The sequence below is a fragment of the Numida meleagris genome, chromosome 11, assembly GCF_002078875.1.
Source record: "Numida meleagris isolate 19003 breed g44 Domestic line chromosome 11, NumMel1.0, whole genome shotgun sequence".
Taxonomy (NCBI): domain Eukaryota; kingdom Metazoa; phylum Chordata; class Aves; order Galliformes; family Numididae; genus Numida; species Numida meleagris.
In genome coordinates this window covers 9,293,383-9,309,475 of record NC_034419.1, presented here as the reverse complement: position 1 = coordinate 9,309,475, position 16,093 = coordinate 9,293,383, and the positions used below count along the sequence as shown (strand labels likewise).

The 16,093-nt window shown below is 41.9% G+C and overlaps 1 protein-coding gene across 2 annotated transcripts in view; it reads left to right on the top strand.

Annotated features, from left to right (window-relative positions):
• The window catches only part of EEFSEC (eukaryotic elongation factor, selenocysteine-tRNA specific), a 121,311-nt gene extending 113,293 nt beyond the window's left edge, over nt 1-8,018 (top strand). For both annotated transcript variants that reach the window (XM_021409269.1, XM_021409268.1), the window contains exon 7: nt 7,249-8,018. In XM_021409269.1, coding sequence (XP_021264944.1) covers nt 7,249-7,433 — 185 coding nt within the window. In that variant the 3' untranslated portion in view covers nt 7,434-8,018. The remainder of the gene's footprint in view (nt 1-7,248) is intronic.

Genomic DNA, 16,093 nt, shown 5'->3' with positions numbered 1-16,093 from the left:
ATGTTTCTGAAGAGAGCTGCTGAGATGTGGAAAAGGTGGCGTGAATTCAGAAGAGAATTACCGGAGAATTGTGAAGGGATTTACATAAGTAAAATTCATTGCCTGGTCTGTGGAAGTAATTGAGGCTCAAATCCTGAGCTCCTGAGGGTGACAGCAGGAATATCCCTTGTTTCTTGAGTGATGGTCAACTATTACATCAAAATTTTCTAGGTGATTGTATTACACTTGTTATAGTGGTGTAATGCTTAGGAGTAGAGCAGACCAGCTCCTGTAGGAGCACTGTTCTCAAACCTTTTGACTAGCTGGGTTGATGGGTGTTGACCCTGATAGCAGGTAGAGAATGCCTACCCAGTCCTGGACTCTAATTAGCTTAGGACACAGTTTTCATCCCTGCTTTTTCTGAAGCACCATATATTAATGACAAGGAGATGGGATGCCAAGTTAGGGCCAGCAGTCTCTAGATTACCAGTAATCTTGTCTGCTAGTTGTGATGTGGCATATCTGATGTTCATAATACAGGATTTATGGGCAGAGTAATTTAGTAGTGTTGTTCTTGGAAGGCTTAGAAAGATGTCCTCTGCCTGACTAGCTCGGGTTTTCTTTGCTGGATATCAATGGAGAAAAATGACCACCTTGGTTGCAATAAAATGAAAAGTTAGAATATTGGAAATCTTTGCTAGGTAGCAACTCTGATTTTCTGCTAATATAATATAAAGAATTCAGGCAAAGAGGACGTTTTCTGTGTTGTCTTTTCTGTCTGATTGCAAATAAAAGTTTAAGAAGAGGGAATTAGGTAAATTGATCCTTTTTTTTTTTTTGGGGGGGGGGGTCCTTCTCCTTTTTAATTCAAAACACCAAATTATTACTTTAGGCACAATTGCACAAGCTTTCTATGTTTTTTAGAGCACAGATCTCTGATGCGTTTTGTAGTAGTGCTGAAATGCTTTAGGACTAGGTGAAGAACATGTGTGTGCTTTCTTAGTGTTTTGTAGGATTCCAAGAGGCAACTTTAGTACCACGGGCGTTTCCCCTCATTCTGCTGGAAGCAATTGATGCCTTTTTTCTACTTTGTTTAAAGTTAATCAGAATCCGATACTGATACAAGCGCTGTATTGCTTGAACCTTGTACCCCTCTTTGGTTTTGAACAAGGATGGTGGGATTTTAAGGTGTAAATACTTAAACAGTTGCAAGAAAAAAACACGTTAGTTTCTAACTGTTATGCTGAGCTACTGGATGAAGTCCCATGATACCAGCAAAAAGTTTTCCTTTCCATGGTCAGTCACTGCAGTAAGTTTGATGGGAGCCCAGACAGGTCCCTTCTGAGCACAGCAGGCTGACCCCCACCTGCAGCTGTGATCATTTCTGATTTTCAGGTCAACTGCATTTTGTACTCGCTGTTAGCAGGAGTATTGGTGCAGTCATACACTTCTTAGCTGTGTAATGAGGACTCAGGCTCTGAGGGTTCCAGTTAAGGAAATCCTGAAATTGTGAAAACCAGCTGTTATGAATAATCCATGGTGAAGGGGGGATTATCCCCAAACCTTTGCCTCTTTCAAGTTTTGCTGTTTTCTTTACTTCCCTCGGGAAGAAGGAAAAATGTCTGCCTGTCATAACAAAAGGTTACGTTTGTCTTGAATAAAAATTATTTCTGACTTTAAATGTGCTATGCTAACTTGTTCTCTGATTTTCTGTCATTTTTCTAACATTTGAATTTTGACAGAAGACAAGAAACTGCAGCTTCTTGAGTCTTCTGCTGCAGTGGTGGAAGGAAATAGGGTAATTTCCCTTCCAGAGAGAGAAACAAAGTTTGTTCATGTGTTCCTGGGTGGATGGGAGGTTTCGAAATAACAGCAAGAGTAGTCCAGGAATTTTTTAACAGTGAGTGCATACTGGCATATTTTCTATTCCAGTGATAGCTACTGATGTAGCCTCAATCCTTTCCCTAACACTGTGGCAAGAATCATCAGCCTTCTCTGGACCATCACCTTCCCAGCAAACCGTGGCAAGTACTGGTGGCTGCTGGTACTTGCTGAAATACACTTACTGACTTTCCTATTGCTGTCAGTGGGATGGCTTCTTAATTTTGATATGGAAGCCAAGTTTTCATCAACCAGGAGGCTTGAAATCTTTTAATATGTTTTTTTATGTTTTCTTTTAATATGTTTTTTTTTTTTTTTTACCATGACAACTTTCAATTCTGCAAGAAAACTCTGCGATCATCCATGCTGGCTAATGCCTTCGTGTTCCTCAGCACTAGCCAATGCACTTAGCTTTTTTTTCTGCCTGTGTGCATCTGAGAAGGGAGCTGTTCAGTGAAATAAATTATTCTTCTTGGCTGTGCAGGAGAGCGTGCCCAGTACCTACATTATTGCACCTGTTTTCAGTGATGTGTTTATCAGTTGCTTAAAAATTACTTCCGTCTCTGGCTGGGCTACAAGGAGATATTATTATCTGGCTTCTCATCCATGGTGGGCCTTACATTCTGCCTTTAAAATCTTCCCTTCTAATATTTCATTATTTTTGAGGGAGGTGGGACTGTTCAAAGAGAGATGATGACCTGTGGAAGTAGGAAATAGAAATTTGGAGATGGGAAACCTGAAGATTAAAGCTGGAAAAGGGAAGAGATACAGCTGCTGAAGCGCAGCATAGCAAGCGGAATCGGGAGTCGGGGGAAGGAGCTGGATGTTGGGAGAAATAGCAGAGGTCGAGCTTGGAGGTTCTTCCAAGGAGAAGAGGTGAAGGGAAAAATAAAGATGGGCTTTATAAGGAATGATGACAGGAAGTGAAAGAGAATGTGAAGTGAGGAAATAACGCAAAAGGAAACTAGTATTAAGCTTATAGGTAATGATGGTAAAAAACAAAAAAATACGCGTAGGGCGAAAAAGCACAGCAATGGTACCTCATCCTGCAGTTGGGTTAGAAAAAGGAATGAGAAGATAAGACATTGCACCAGCTTTCTACTTCCGACTGAAGTAGTAGTGGTAAAAATAAAGCACAAGTAAACCTTGCTGCCTGTGGCCTTTTACGTGCTGTATGCATTGGCTGTGGTTTATGTTTACGGGTGCCGGTGCCAGCAGCTGGGTGTGGAGGTGGTCCCCTGGGCACGGAGTGGGGACCACGGGGGTCAGCGGGGAGGTCTGGTTAACTTTCACATAAAGAGAACATGAAGCATTAGAGAAACCTTAAAACTTGCATAGATGTGACTACCTTTGCTTAAGACGTAAGTAAAACAGAAAAAAAAAGTGAAAAATTGAATTCCAATATTTATAAACAAGAGTTCTACAGTGTGAAATTTAGACACTAAATAGCTAAAGTCTATGTGTTTCCATGCAAGCTAAATCAGACTCCTTGTATGAAAAACAGTGCAACTCCAGAACACAACGAAGCATTTGAATGTAAGATACTGCTAATCACTAGGAGGTTCACTTTTATTTGTAAAAACTGTTCAAGATACTGTTTTTGTCCTGTATTTCTTGCATGTGGAACTGTTCTTGAACTTGGAAAACATTTTTCCTGTTGCGGTATTGCTTTTTATTTGAGGTTCAAAACACACGTTTTGTGAATACCTCAGTTTAGAGTAATCTTTGAGACTGCGCTGAGACAAAGGATCAGAGTCTGTGATCTTATTTAGTAATTATTATTAGCAATTAGAAATAAAAGCATGCAGTATTAAACCGTTTTCCTGCCAGAGTTTCGTATCTAATGTGGGTTAGTTGATGCTACGAGTATATTTTACATAAGACCTGGGCACTGCTTGTTACAGACATGGTTATGATGGGTGGGAATGAATTTGCTAAGCTTTCAGATATCTTCCATGCCTCTGAGGATTGCCCATTAATAATATTAATATATAGGTATTTCCCACTGTTGTATGCGAGGCATTTCTTAGAACTTTGAAGCTGAAGTCTTTTTTAACATGCGGACCTTTTCAATTTAATCCATTAGCAACTTGGCAAAATAAAGTAATTGTCCAACAGAGGAAGAAAAAAAATCTATTAACATTTGCTACAAATCCGAGTAGTACAGGCAGCACTTAATTAATGGAACAGATTTCTCACTATGTATTCAAGCTAACATAGCTATTGTTCAACAGAGATTAGACCCTTAATGTAAGTAAGTTAAACTAGACCTCCATCTAAAAATATCCGTCATTTCAGCTATTAAAGGTCTGATGTCTTCTTTGGTGACAGATATATTTCCCTTCATTTCCTTGGTTTTGTAAAATGCAAAGCGTGCATTGTGTGTAATGCGAGAGACGCGCGGAGGTAGATGAGCCCGCGATTAGGCCGCCCGCCTGTCTCCCGCTGCCTGCTCCTTTGTGCCGCTCTCTGCCGCAGAGCCTCTTCAGCCCCGAGACCTCCTGGCACCGCGGCAGGAAAACAGAAAATGCCATTTGTTAGGGTACGGTGCCAGCCACCTAATCTGTTTGCAGAACGAGGGCCGTGGGATCTGATTAGGTAATTTAGATACCTTGTGAATTTAATAATACCTGAGCTGCCTTTGGCTGTCAGCCCTTGATTTTGCTCGTAGGAACCACTGCGTTCTTCCATTTCTTTTGTATGCTTCTTGCCCAGAATACCATATTTAAATCCAATGAGGTGTTAACAGCTGCAGGTGGGGTACTTCTACTTCCCCACATTTGGAAGTTGAGGCGATGGCGTGCAGGAGGTGAGATCGCTTGGCTTCACGTGTTTTCCCCAGTGCGGTTCCACGTGCAGTGTATGCTGTTCCTTTTGAAAATGAATTTTTTTCCAGCGTGGGATTTCTCGTTTATCCACCTGAGTGGCTGCGCTGAGCATTGCAGTGTAGATGCTCAGCCCATGGGGATCTCTGAGCAGCAGCGGGTGCCCAGCTCTACGTACCCGAAAGAGAAACCCCGGGCTGCCGTGTCAGTTTCTCACCTCCTCCCTTCCTATCTTCTTTGCATCAATTAGTGTTTTTGGAAATTAGTCTTGCAAAGCCCACTAACGCAAATAGAAGGGCTTTAGGAATTGTTTGCTTTAAGTAATTTAAAGTGCCTCTCACTGAGAAGATTTAAACATCTTTCTTAAACAGTCATGTGCCAGTAACAGCAATGCAGCAATAATGATAAGATCCAGAAAAGGGAAACAACCACCAAGCAAAATGCAATGTTTTTGTCCAACAAAGTTAACTGTCATCCTGGGGGAGTGGAGGAGACACTGTTCAGGGACACTGCAGTAAGGCTGGTCAAAGCAGTAGAAAATATACAGTAGGAAATAAATCCTGTGAAGGTAGAGATCAGGATGGTATGAGGTCACTCGTTTTGCTGTTTTTATTTTTTTTTCCCTCATTTTTGACTGTTGCTGTTTTTTCTGGCAGCACCCAAGATGTTCTTGGAGCTTTCCAAATAGGAAGTATGTTGCTCTTCGTGTAATGATAAATAATTTTGCATAATGAAGATGGAGCGATGGTAAGGCTCATGATATTAATGGGATTTGTATGAAAGCATCCAATTAAAAAATTGAAACAGCTGCATCAAACATGGCTATACGATGTAATAAAACCATATAATAAATGTGCTCAAGCCACATCATATTATCTAGTTTGATTAATTGAACTTTACACGTGCAAAATGGTCATTATCAGACTTCTCAACCATCAAGAAAAAACCGTCTCAATTATTTCCACAATGAAGCAGTCGTTGCTTTTTTGTGTACCATCTGAAAAGAGAAATCTGCTGCTGACTTGACTGCAGCACACAAAGCCCCACAGAACGATGTCGATTCTGCAGAATGCTGGCCTTGGGCAGCCTTAGCATAAGATGTGCTTTTGGTCACATGCATTGCGCTGCTTTTCTTTTGCGGGGTTGTGTTTTGTTTTTGAGAACCACCCCTCCAGCTCTGCAAGTCCCCACGCGGCTGTGCTGCGGGGCTGCTCTCAGAAGCCCTGGTTATGAAATGGAAACGGGCAGCTCCCTGCTCGTGCTTCCGCGCTTGCCCACTTCTCGCCTTCCCTCCGTGTGGGTGTGGATGCTGTCGGAGCAGTTCGCTGCTGCCCTGTGGGGTGAGCGGCCCAGCTCCGGAGCTGTGTCCCCAGCAGCCAGCTGGAAGCGCTCTGCGTGTCTGGAGCGGAGCTGATCACCTGCGCGCGTAGACCTCCTGTCTCCAGCAAATCATAAGCATCTCGAGCTTTTTGTCAGGCTGTGATATGAGAATCCGCATCTGAATTTCAGTACGAGGGGAGAGAAGCTGATTAAGTGTTTGAGATAAGGTTATGTGACACCGCAGGTTAAAAATACCTGAACTGAAGTTGGCCAGATGCCTGAAAGCCATGTTTGAGTGTGGTGCTGAATGAGCTCCCAAGGAGCATGCTATCTTCTGCTTTAAAGAGGTAGTTCCTCAGGAGTGGTCTTTTAGGAGCTGCATCTCTTATTTTACAGTGTTTCTTTGGACTCTTGCGTCTTGCTTTTCTTCTCTAAAATGTCACTGATGTATTGAGTCAAAATATAAAAAATTAAGTAAGCCCTGTCCATTTAGGAGGGGAAAGACAAATGTTTGTTTGCACACAGATATCTGGAGAAAGGCTTATGTTTGGAGTTCAGATCCCCAGAATCCTACACAGGTTAATTCCAGTTCCCTTAAGAAGCGAGCTGTAACCCTGAGCCGCACTTTAGGCCAGACAAAAAAAGGAGAGTATCGTTTGCTAAAGCCAACCAGTGTGCTTCTGGCAGGGCTGGGAAATAAACTCAAGATACTAAAGCACCTTAGTCTTAGAGCTGTGTACAACTTCAGTATTTGAGTGGTTATTTTTCTTTTGTGACCTATATTTCTATAAATGCTCTCAGTGATGAGATGAAACTCTGGGAAATGTGTGTAAATAATAGGGAAGGTCTGCTGAGGAAAAGCTTACCTCGGCCACATAAGTTGTTCTGACTTGGTTATATTTTTGTCTGTATTTAATACTTGAAAACCTTGGTCCCATTTAGGGAAGTCTGTGTCAGGTTGTGGGTGTGGGAATGAATGGGTCTGGGGGTGATCGCAGAGGAGACTGCGCTGGATTTGGGGTTCTGCTGTTGTGAACTATGTCTGAACGCTTCTCATATTTTTCACGTAACTTACCGTAGTCCAGAAGTGTGATACAGAAATGTAGCTTTCCTGATGTACCAAATGCATTTTCTTATTTTCCTTGGTTGATTTCAGAAGTAAAGTTGCCTATTCATTTTTTCCAGACATGCTGCAATGTGCAGTTGAGCTGTTTGGTCATGCACGTTCTTGGTTTTTTTACAGGTGGGCTGAAGCCAGAAACCAAGGAGCTTCTCACAGTTGCCTCCAAGAAAAAATCTAAGGCAGGGAAGGGGGATGCAAGCAAAGAGGATGAAAGCAGCAAGAATGATTCGGCCCAACCTGTTACCATCACTCTTCTTTTTAAAAGATACGTCTTTGACACACAGAAGAAAATGATTCAATCCTGAGAAAGCGGAGAGGCCTCTGAGCCCACCAGAAAGACCAGACTCTGAAATGAATTCAGATGGAATGTGTTCCTTGGCTGAGTGCATTTGACCTGTTCCTTCCTTGCAGATCTTCGAAGCTCCTGCTGACTCTGTGTCCACTTCTGAAATCTCTGCGTTCTGGTTTTATTCTGTTAGGATCTGCTTATCTTGTCATCTCGGTGATGTGAATCTTTATGGCCTCTTGCAGAATGCCGCCTGCCAAATGGCCACGTTGGGGTGTGCATTCTAATAGCAGTGCTGTTCTGCTGAATTGTTTCGAGGTTTCACGTAATCTGAAAGTTTGCCACCAATATTGATCTAAATGCAGTCAAGATGTAAATTTCATGCGACTTACAAAGCGAAGCTGATTTGTCTAGGTTCTCTTCCCCAAGTAAAGTGAGGGATGAAAAGCACATGATATAATAAGTGAAACCTAGAATGGATATTTCACATTCCTTCAGCTGCAACTATGTAAGATGTTATCTGAGAGTTGGTATGGATCTTTGTTATAAATGATTTCTATCTGGAAATGTTTTTCATATTAAACATAATGATGCATATAACTGAGAGTCTTAATTGTTCTGTCTGCTGTTCCAAAGGTTCAGAATCTATTTTTGGTGACTTTTCATTTAGCTTTTTTGAATTTCCTGCTGGTTCTGTGTTGGATCCTACTCCAGAATTGTTTTCTTTTTTTGTAACCAAAATGCCTTTTGTCTTTGAAAGAAAAAGTTGCCTCTGGAAATAGTCAGGGGCTTTATTTCATTAAAATAATGATAGACGATTGCAGCATAAACCTTGTAAAATGAATATCTCCAAGATGCCTTAGAAACCATTAGCTGTTTAATAGGGATTTCACGGCTGCTTCAGTTCTTCCTTTCAGTTTCATGTCATAGGCTCATGAGGAGGAGAGCACTGGCAGTATCCCTTCTTTGTTGTTTACAAAGCATGGAACACTGTAATGTGAAAACTAACAATAATTCCACCGGTATGGAAGTCTTGAACAGAGATTGGACTCTGGGTCTGGCAGCGTGGAAGGTATTAGTTCCTGCATTTTGGACAAAATGAGTACATGTTGGTGTTAAATAACACCCTGTGGCACCTCTGGTGGAGTCAGCCATGGGCGATAATGTAAGTGCGTTAGATGTACATGGAACAAGGTAATGGTAATAGATCATTTTGCTTATTTATCAAAGTGTTATTAATCAAATGCCCATTGGTGGATGTGAATCCATTTTACTGACTTAATCCCATTTTTCCCTTTTTTTCTTTTTCCTTTTAACATCCAGGTAACCAAAGTGGCCACGAATGGCAAAAATCTCAGCTATTGTGAGAAGATGTTTGCAACCGGATAGCGTTGAGAGGGAGCAAGTCAGGTGTTTAAACTAGGTTGATGGTGCCCCTTTAAATCGGAACAGAATTAGTGCTTTGTGGAATAATCCCAAACAGTTTCTGCTGAGTGAGTCCCAGCAAAGCTTTAGCACATCCCATAAGATTATGGGGTATGCTTTCAGTGTGATCCCAGAGGAATTAGGCAGACAACTTCAGCTATGGCTTAACGTGACTTGTGCTGCCAGCCTTGCTGGAAACTGTGTCCTTCTATAATGAAAAAAAAAATGCATTTCACACCCCTGTCACCTCTCCTTCCCTATTTCTCTTCTCTTCCCAGACACCCCTAAAGGCAGTCTTTGGAAAGAATTTTTTTATGTTATCTTTCTATTTAAGCCTTTATCAAATCCTGTTTTGTACCCTGTACTGTTGCCTCTGCTTAAGATACTGTAGTGATGGAAGCTAAAGAAACATGACACAGAAGAGATGCCATTATTACCATACTATGTTAGCCTAAGAATTATTGGTATAAAAAAACCCTCTCAAAAATAAACAAAAGTGAACTATTAAGGAATTTGTTTTTATCTGTATAGATTAATGTTCTTGCCAAATTTTAAATGGGTAAATAAATTCTTCCAGCTCTGCTTAGAGTTTTGGAAAGAAAAGGGTGCCCCTCCTGAAAAGTATCCTGCTGTAGGATGTTGTTGGCTGCTCCACAGTTGCTGGTCTTGCCTTACAAATGAGAAAGACAAAGACCTGCAAGTGTGTGTTGGAATAGTTCTGGAGAGGAGGCCCAATGTTGGTGTTACAGTGGTACGTATATTTTTAGAAAGCATTATCTGATTGTTTTCCCTCTCCATTGCTGACTGCCCATAGCAGCCTCAGTGAGTCAATCGTTACAGAACTTGTTGCGTTTGAAAACTCCGTAGTGCTGCATACTGACAGCCCTGCAGCAATCTGCTTGGCTCCTCACCAGTCATTTGGTGTGGAGTGTCCCTTAGTTTGTTTGCTTGGGGCACTTCAAGGGAGAGAGCAACAACAGCTTTTGCAGAGTTGTATCTCCATCCCTTTCTCATCCAGTCTTCTGTAATGCATGCTTTTTAATCTGTAGCCTCGCATTTTCTGTCCTCTCCAGCCTGGAACACTAACTTGGCATCATTATTCCATCCCTCAGTCCAAGATCTGCCTTCCTCCCCAGTGCTCCTATTTCCAAGTATTTTGCTTCTTCCGCTTCTGCCTCTGGAGAAGAAGACAGAAATCTGGGCAGCACGCATGCAATACAAACCTCATGTGAGTACCTTCACCTGCCACTGTTTTCTGCCCCGGTGCTTTGTAATCTGCTGTGTAAAGCCCCTCAATTTGCTCCCTCAGCAGAGATTTGTGTAGGATGGACTGCTGGAGAGGTATCTGGTGGAGGCTGTTTTGTTTTTTTCCCCAATTTTAATTCCAAAAGGAGAACTTATATGTGCCTAAGAACTTTGATTATAATGTGCTGTTACTGCAGATCTCTGGCTGCTGTCCTGAGGCTGTTGGATACACACTCAAAAAAGGGTGAAATGGTGGAACAAAATGATTACGGGAAAATCAAAGCTTTTAAAGACATTTGTAGGATGAACAGATGTTCAAACATTCTTTTATTTGGTTTCCAGACAGACGTAGAGACTTACCTTTCATCCTCGTAATCAGTACATTATGCTGTAATTTGTAAAAATGGCATTAAAAAAATATTAACAGGGTCATATTGTGATCTACTGACACTGTGTCATTAAGCCGTGAAGTTAAGAACGGCAAATGGGAACAGGGGTTAAATGTTGCAGAATGTACCGTACTAGCATGTATTGTCAGACTGCATTGTAATGAATCCAAAATGGAATAAAGATGTAAGGAGTTATTTTTTTCATTTCTACGAAGGTTGTCAGTGTTGCAAAATTAGAAATTATTACGGTTGTGCAGATGTTCAGCGAGTAATACATCTCTGGGTTGTGGGGCGAGTAGCAGTGAGAAAAGCTTTGTTTTTCTAAGCCTGTTTTGTGCTTTTCCTTGGAATTCCTTTAGGTCCTGCAGCTTGCCTTGTGATCCTGCCAGAGGCCTCGAGCTGCGAGGGTCAGAGCATGCAATCGTGGTGGCAGGGATTCAGTAGGTGGCATCCTTTCCTTGTGATCAAAACTGAATCTCCCCACCTAGAAACAGGGGATGTGCTGCCACTGATAATGAAGATTTCAGATTCAAACTTGCAACCCATCTCTCAAAGGACAGTTTCTCCTAAGAGCTGCGGGGCATGCAGTTACTGGGGCAGAGCCATTAAATGGCTTGTACCTCTTTTCCTCGCTTCCTGCCACGTGTGGCAATTCATTGCGAGTGCCTGACCATGAAAGCAGTGAGCCCCTGGCTCTGGCAGAGTTCTCGGGGTGCATGCAGCAGGTGTTTGGGATGCTCCTTGTGCTGAGCAGCCATAGGGTGGCGGAGCAGGAGGAGAAGCTGTGGTGATGCTGTGTCCTCGAGCAGCCATGTTTCACCCCAGGACTGGCTGCATTTCACCGCTGGGAGAGGAGCAGGCTGTGTAGTTATATTTTTGTAAGGAGCTCTGAGGTCTTGTGAAATGAAGGATGAAAGGCAGCAGAGGAATGATAGTTCTTAGCAGTTTTAAAAACCTTTTGCATTTTCCTTTTAGTTTAGTGTCCCCAGTGAGCTGAAAAGCTCTTTATTTACAAACACATGAGTTTTTAACGAGCTTATTAACTGAGTACATAAACAGAATAATTGTAAAATAAAGCTTGGCATAGGGAGCTCACCTGCTGGGTGGGGAGCAGGGGGAGAAATGTAGGATTACATTCTGTGGTGAAGCCAGTCTAGATGATGAGTGTCCAGAAGGAATTCAGAGGTTTGGGAGGCTGGATTTAAGAAAGGTATTGAAGAAAGGGGAGCAGTCTTCTGGGCATCCCCACAAATTCTCCTACTGTTCTGCACAAAAATAAGTTAAAAGCATTGTTTGAGTAGGGTTTTAGCTCCACTACTGACACTGCATATGAGGAGAGAGTATGAGTATGGTGGTTCCACTCAATTCCTTTTGCCAGTGCCAAAACAGGGCCTGTCCCGCATCTGCTGTGCATGTAGTGCTGCTTTTATTTCCAGCTGTTAGTGGACTTAGAGTTTGGGATGGAACGTGTTTTCCATTTCTCAGTGTTACAGTTCTTTTATTTTTGTGTGAATGACTGCTTTTCCAGGATCAAGAATCAAACCTTGGTTTCCCCCATTAAGATGACTGTTGCTTGTCAAAGATGAAAGCTTGAAGGAACCTCTTTGTCTCAGACTGCACCTTTCTACTGTGTTTGTTTTTGTTTTTTTTTGTAATGGAGGACAGGAGAGAGACTCCCATCTCATTCTTTCTGGAGCTTATGCTCAGGATCAGCTTTGAAAAGAGCTCATCAAACATAATCAGAAAAAAACAGCAAGATCAATGCTAAATCTCAGTCCTGTCCTGCTCTCCAAGGATCTCTGCTCTCAATGGTCTCACCTTCTTTTGCCTCTTGTGCTCTTGCTCAGTCCTGTAATCTGTTCTAGTTCACATTTCTTAACCAAACGATAATTTGAGATCTGGATTGCAAGCTGCAAAACAAACCTGATAGTGACTGAGGTGCCCACTAGCAACATTACATTGGCATTTTGGCTAAACTGGTGTGATTATAAATAATCCTTTAAGAAATCTTGTCTGTTCGTTAGCTCTAGAAGGTTCTGTTCAGATCAGTTTCTTCTCGTTTTCTTTGAGAGTCCTGCAGTCATTTTCTTGTTTTGGTTGCTCATTCTTAGGTTTCTCAAGGGCCTCATTCATGTCAATCAGAGATTCCATCCTCCTTGGACTGCAAAATTGCTTTTATTAGGCTCTATATAGCCCTCGTTCAGACGTGTAGGAACCAGTTCTTTTATACTACTTCTCTGTGAAAACTGATATTTTAGTGCCCGTAACTTCAGCCTGACAATTAGGAGTAATCCGTGTCCTCATGGTGAATTCATTCCCAAAATAGCATTCCATAAGGACAAGCTGAAGCTTAGACCCCACATGGTGTTTTTGCCTAGATTTCTTTATTTTGACTAAAACAAGCAGTCTATCATCTAGTTCTTCTTAGATTTGATTACCGAGAAGCTTAAGCCAGACTCTGAGCTCTCCGTGTGAGAATACTGTCACCTGGAAAGACCAAGCTCTTTCAGAAGCTCTTCCAAACAATGTGAAATTACTCGAAGATTATCTGCGTTGGTGCCCACCTCCTTGTCCAGCAAACGTTGCTTGTCTCAGGTTGCTAAAATGGGCACAAGGGTAGCTTTGTCCAGAATTGTTTGCTTAAAATGCTAATACTAATAAGATCTGTGAGAGAGCAACAGAGACCACCTTCAATTTGTGGATAAGGCATGCTAATTTACAACATGAGTTTTGGTGGTTAGTGTTTTTTCCCCCCTTAATTAGAAATTTTAATTACTGCATGCTGTGTATTAAGATGTTAAAGCTTTGACTGGCAGTTTGGAATTGCAGGAGGATCAGCTGTCTCTGTAGGGCTGTAGCACAGCGGGGATTAGCTTGCACCCTTCTGCCTGCAGGTGTATGTTGTTTCTTGAGTCAAATCATCAGAAAATGTTCTTCACGGTAGCGTTCGTTTTCCTGATCAGGTCTTGTCCATTCCAAGGGACCGATTCACTGATCATATAAACAGTGAAAAGATAAAGTCTCAAAACTGAATGACAAATAAGTGAATATTAGACTCTTTCACCATGGCATTGGATCAGCCTCGCCCATTCCTTTGCTTGCTGCCTCTGTAGGGAGGATTCCCTGTCTGTGTCTTAGGAAATCAGTTACTATGTCTGCAGATCTGCAGCTCTCATTTTCAGTCCTGCCCGGTAACATAGAAGAGAGATGCCTAAAGAGTTTTTACCATCTTTGATCTGCTAATGTCAGCTGTCTAACACATCTCGCACAGCATGCTGCTGAACATGAGGGAGCCTTGAGGGCAGATGTGCTTTGTGTTTTTCAAGCTCCCTTCATTTTTCTCCCTCCCGTTTTAAAGCAGATTCATGGGAAGGTAGGGATAGATTCTAAAGCATCTAGTGTTTCTAGCATCACACTCTTAGAAAGTACAAAAACTTCTGCCGTGGGTAATTATGGAATAACCTACTTGTAAGGGAGCTGTTTCCCCAGACTTTCATACTTGGCGGGTATCTCATGTCCGTTAAGCATGAAGATTTGTGTATTTGCTCTGTATAATGTAGGTGTGGGTTTCTCTGTTATGCAGACAAATAACCAGTCATTTAAAAAATTGCTGAAACGCATTTTCCAGACTATCTTGTGACACTCTAATCCTCAAGGTAATGATGAACCTGCAATTTTAATTTGGTGTTTTCAGTTAATTTTATGTTCTATTGGAACAGAACTGTATGATTTCCCTTCCTTTCTGCTGGCGTGTTTACCTTTTCCAAATCTCATCTTACTCATCTGTCTTCAGAAATGCAAATCTTTGCAGCCTCTGTCGGTATAGAAAATTATCCGTGCTTCAAATGGATTTATCAAATCAATGTGCTCTTCAGAATGAAGATTGATCAGTGGCATTTTAATAATTTCAGTAATATCTGTCTCTTTTCTAAAGCATCTTAATTCCTGCATCCCCCAGAGTCCTGCTGTGAGGGACCATGTTCTATTAAGCTGTTCATAGTGATGCCCAGATCTTTTATCTTGGATGCTTGTGTTAATGTATCAGTGTCGTTCAGTTTTTTCTTTCTTTGTGGTTACTTTTCACTTGTCAATACTCAATTTCAGCCCAGCTTGTGGTGGTACTTCTTCCTCCTCTTCCTCCCTGTTGAATTAGCTGTGGGCTATTTGCAAATCTTGCTAAGATGTTGTTCTTCCCTTTCTGTGGAAGGTCATTGAAGTTAAGCAATAGTGAGGTTAGTGTGGAGGTTATTCTTTAATTAGGTTAAAGCCTGACTTCTACTTCTGTCCTTCTACTGATTTATAATATAGTATCATTAAGGTTGAAAAAGACCTCTAAGGTCATTGAGTCCAACCATCCACCTACCGCCGGTATTGCCCACTAACCACATCCCTCAGTGCCACATCTCCACGGTTCTTGAACACCTCCAGGGACAGTGACTCCACCACTCCCTGGGCAGCCTGTGCCACTGCCTCACCACTCTTCCTGGGAAGAAATTCTTCCTAATATCCAGCCTGAACCTCCCCTGGTGCAATTTAAAGCCATTTCCTCTTTTCCTATTGCTGTTACCTGGTAGAAGAGTATGGTCAACTTCTCATTCTGAGCTACAGGATTTTCTTCTTAACATCTTGTAGAGATCTGGAGATGCCCAATCTTTCTTTGCTTTTTTGGTACTGAATCTCAGTCAACCTGGTTTTGATTTTTATCTTACTGTTTTACCTGGTGCACAACTAAGTTCATTAGTCTGTAATCCCAGGAGAATTTTTAACCTGAGCTTTAAAGAAAGTGGTAATATCTGGTAGCTGACTGTAGTGTAGATAGGTATTTCTGTTAGCATGTCGCTGTCTTAATAGTTTAGTCAGTAATGCAGTTAAGCATTGTAACAGTTGTCTTACGATTGTCCAATTCCTTAGTGGACTTGACCATTTCTATGCCAAATGGTGGAAGTGGGGTAAGGCATCCAGCCTGCTTTTAAAACAAAAAACACTGAAGAGGAAAAATAATCTTAAAATAGTTCCGAATCATGCTCCTTGCTGTTTGCCATGCAGTGCTGGATGAATCTGAATCAGCAGTTGGTAATTAGTGGATGTCATCATGGTTTTCCCCTTTGAACAGAACAGTGCTAGCCTGCAGATAGCTGGCCCAGGCATCAGCACAAATGCTCATGTTCTTCACCTGGTCGTGAAAGCAGCTTCTGTTTTGCATTTTGAAAACTGAAGGGTTCATTGTCTGAACTTCAAGCTAGCACTGTCAGAAAGCACAGTGAAATAATGAGTTTTTGCTGGAAGGACTTCTGCAGGTACCATGCAGCTTGAGCCAGGCAGCTGAGCACACCCAGCACCCCCTCCTGCACCAGGCTGCTCCAGACCTCTACCCCATGCAGCATTTCAGTACAAGGAACACTGGGAGAGGCTTTTCATCAAGTAGAAAATGGGCAGTGGTGTAGAAAATATGCCGTGATTGAAAAAAGACTGATTTAATTAAACGTTTATGGCTGGGACACTGATGTAAACAGCCTGTGGCTCCTCGCTTGCAAATTAGGTGTGTCTTTATAGCTAATCTAGCTGTTTGTGCTTGCAGGATCAAAGTTTCTAATCACTCTGAACTCAAAATACCAGATCC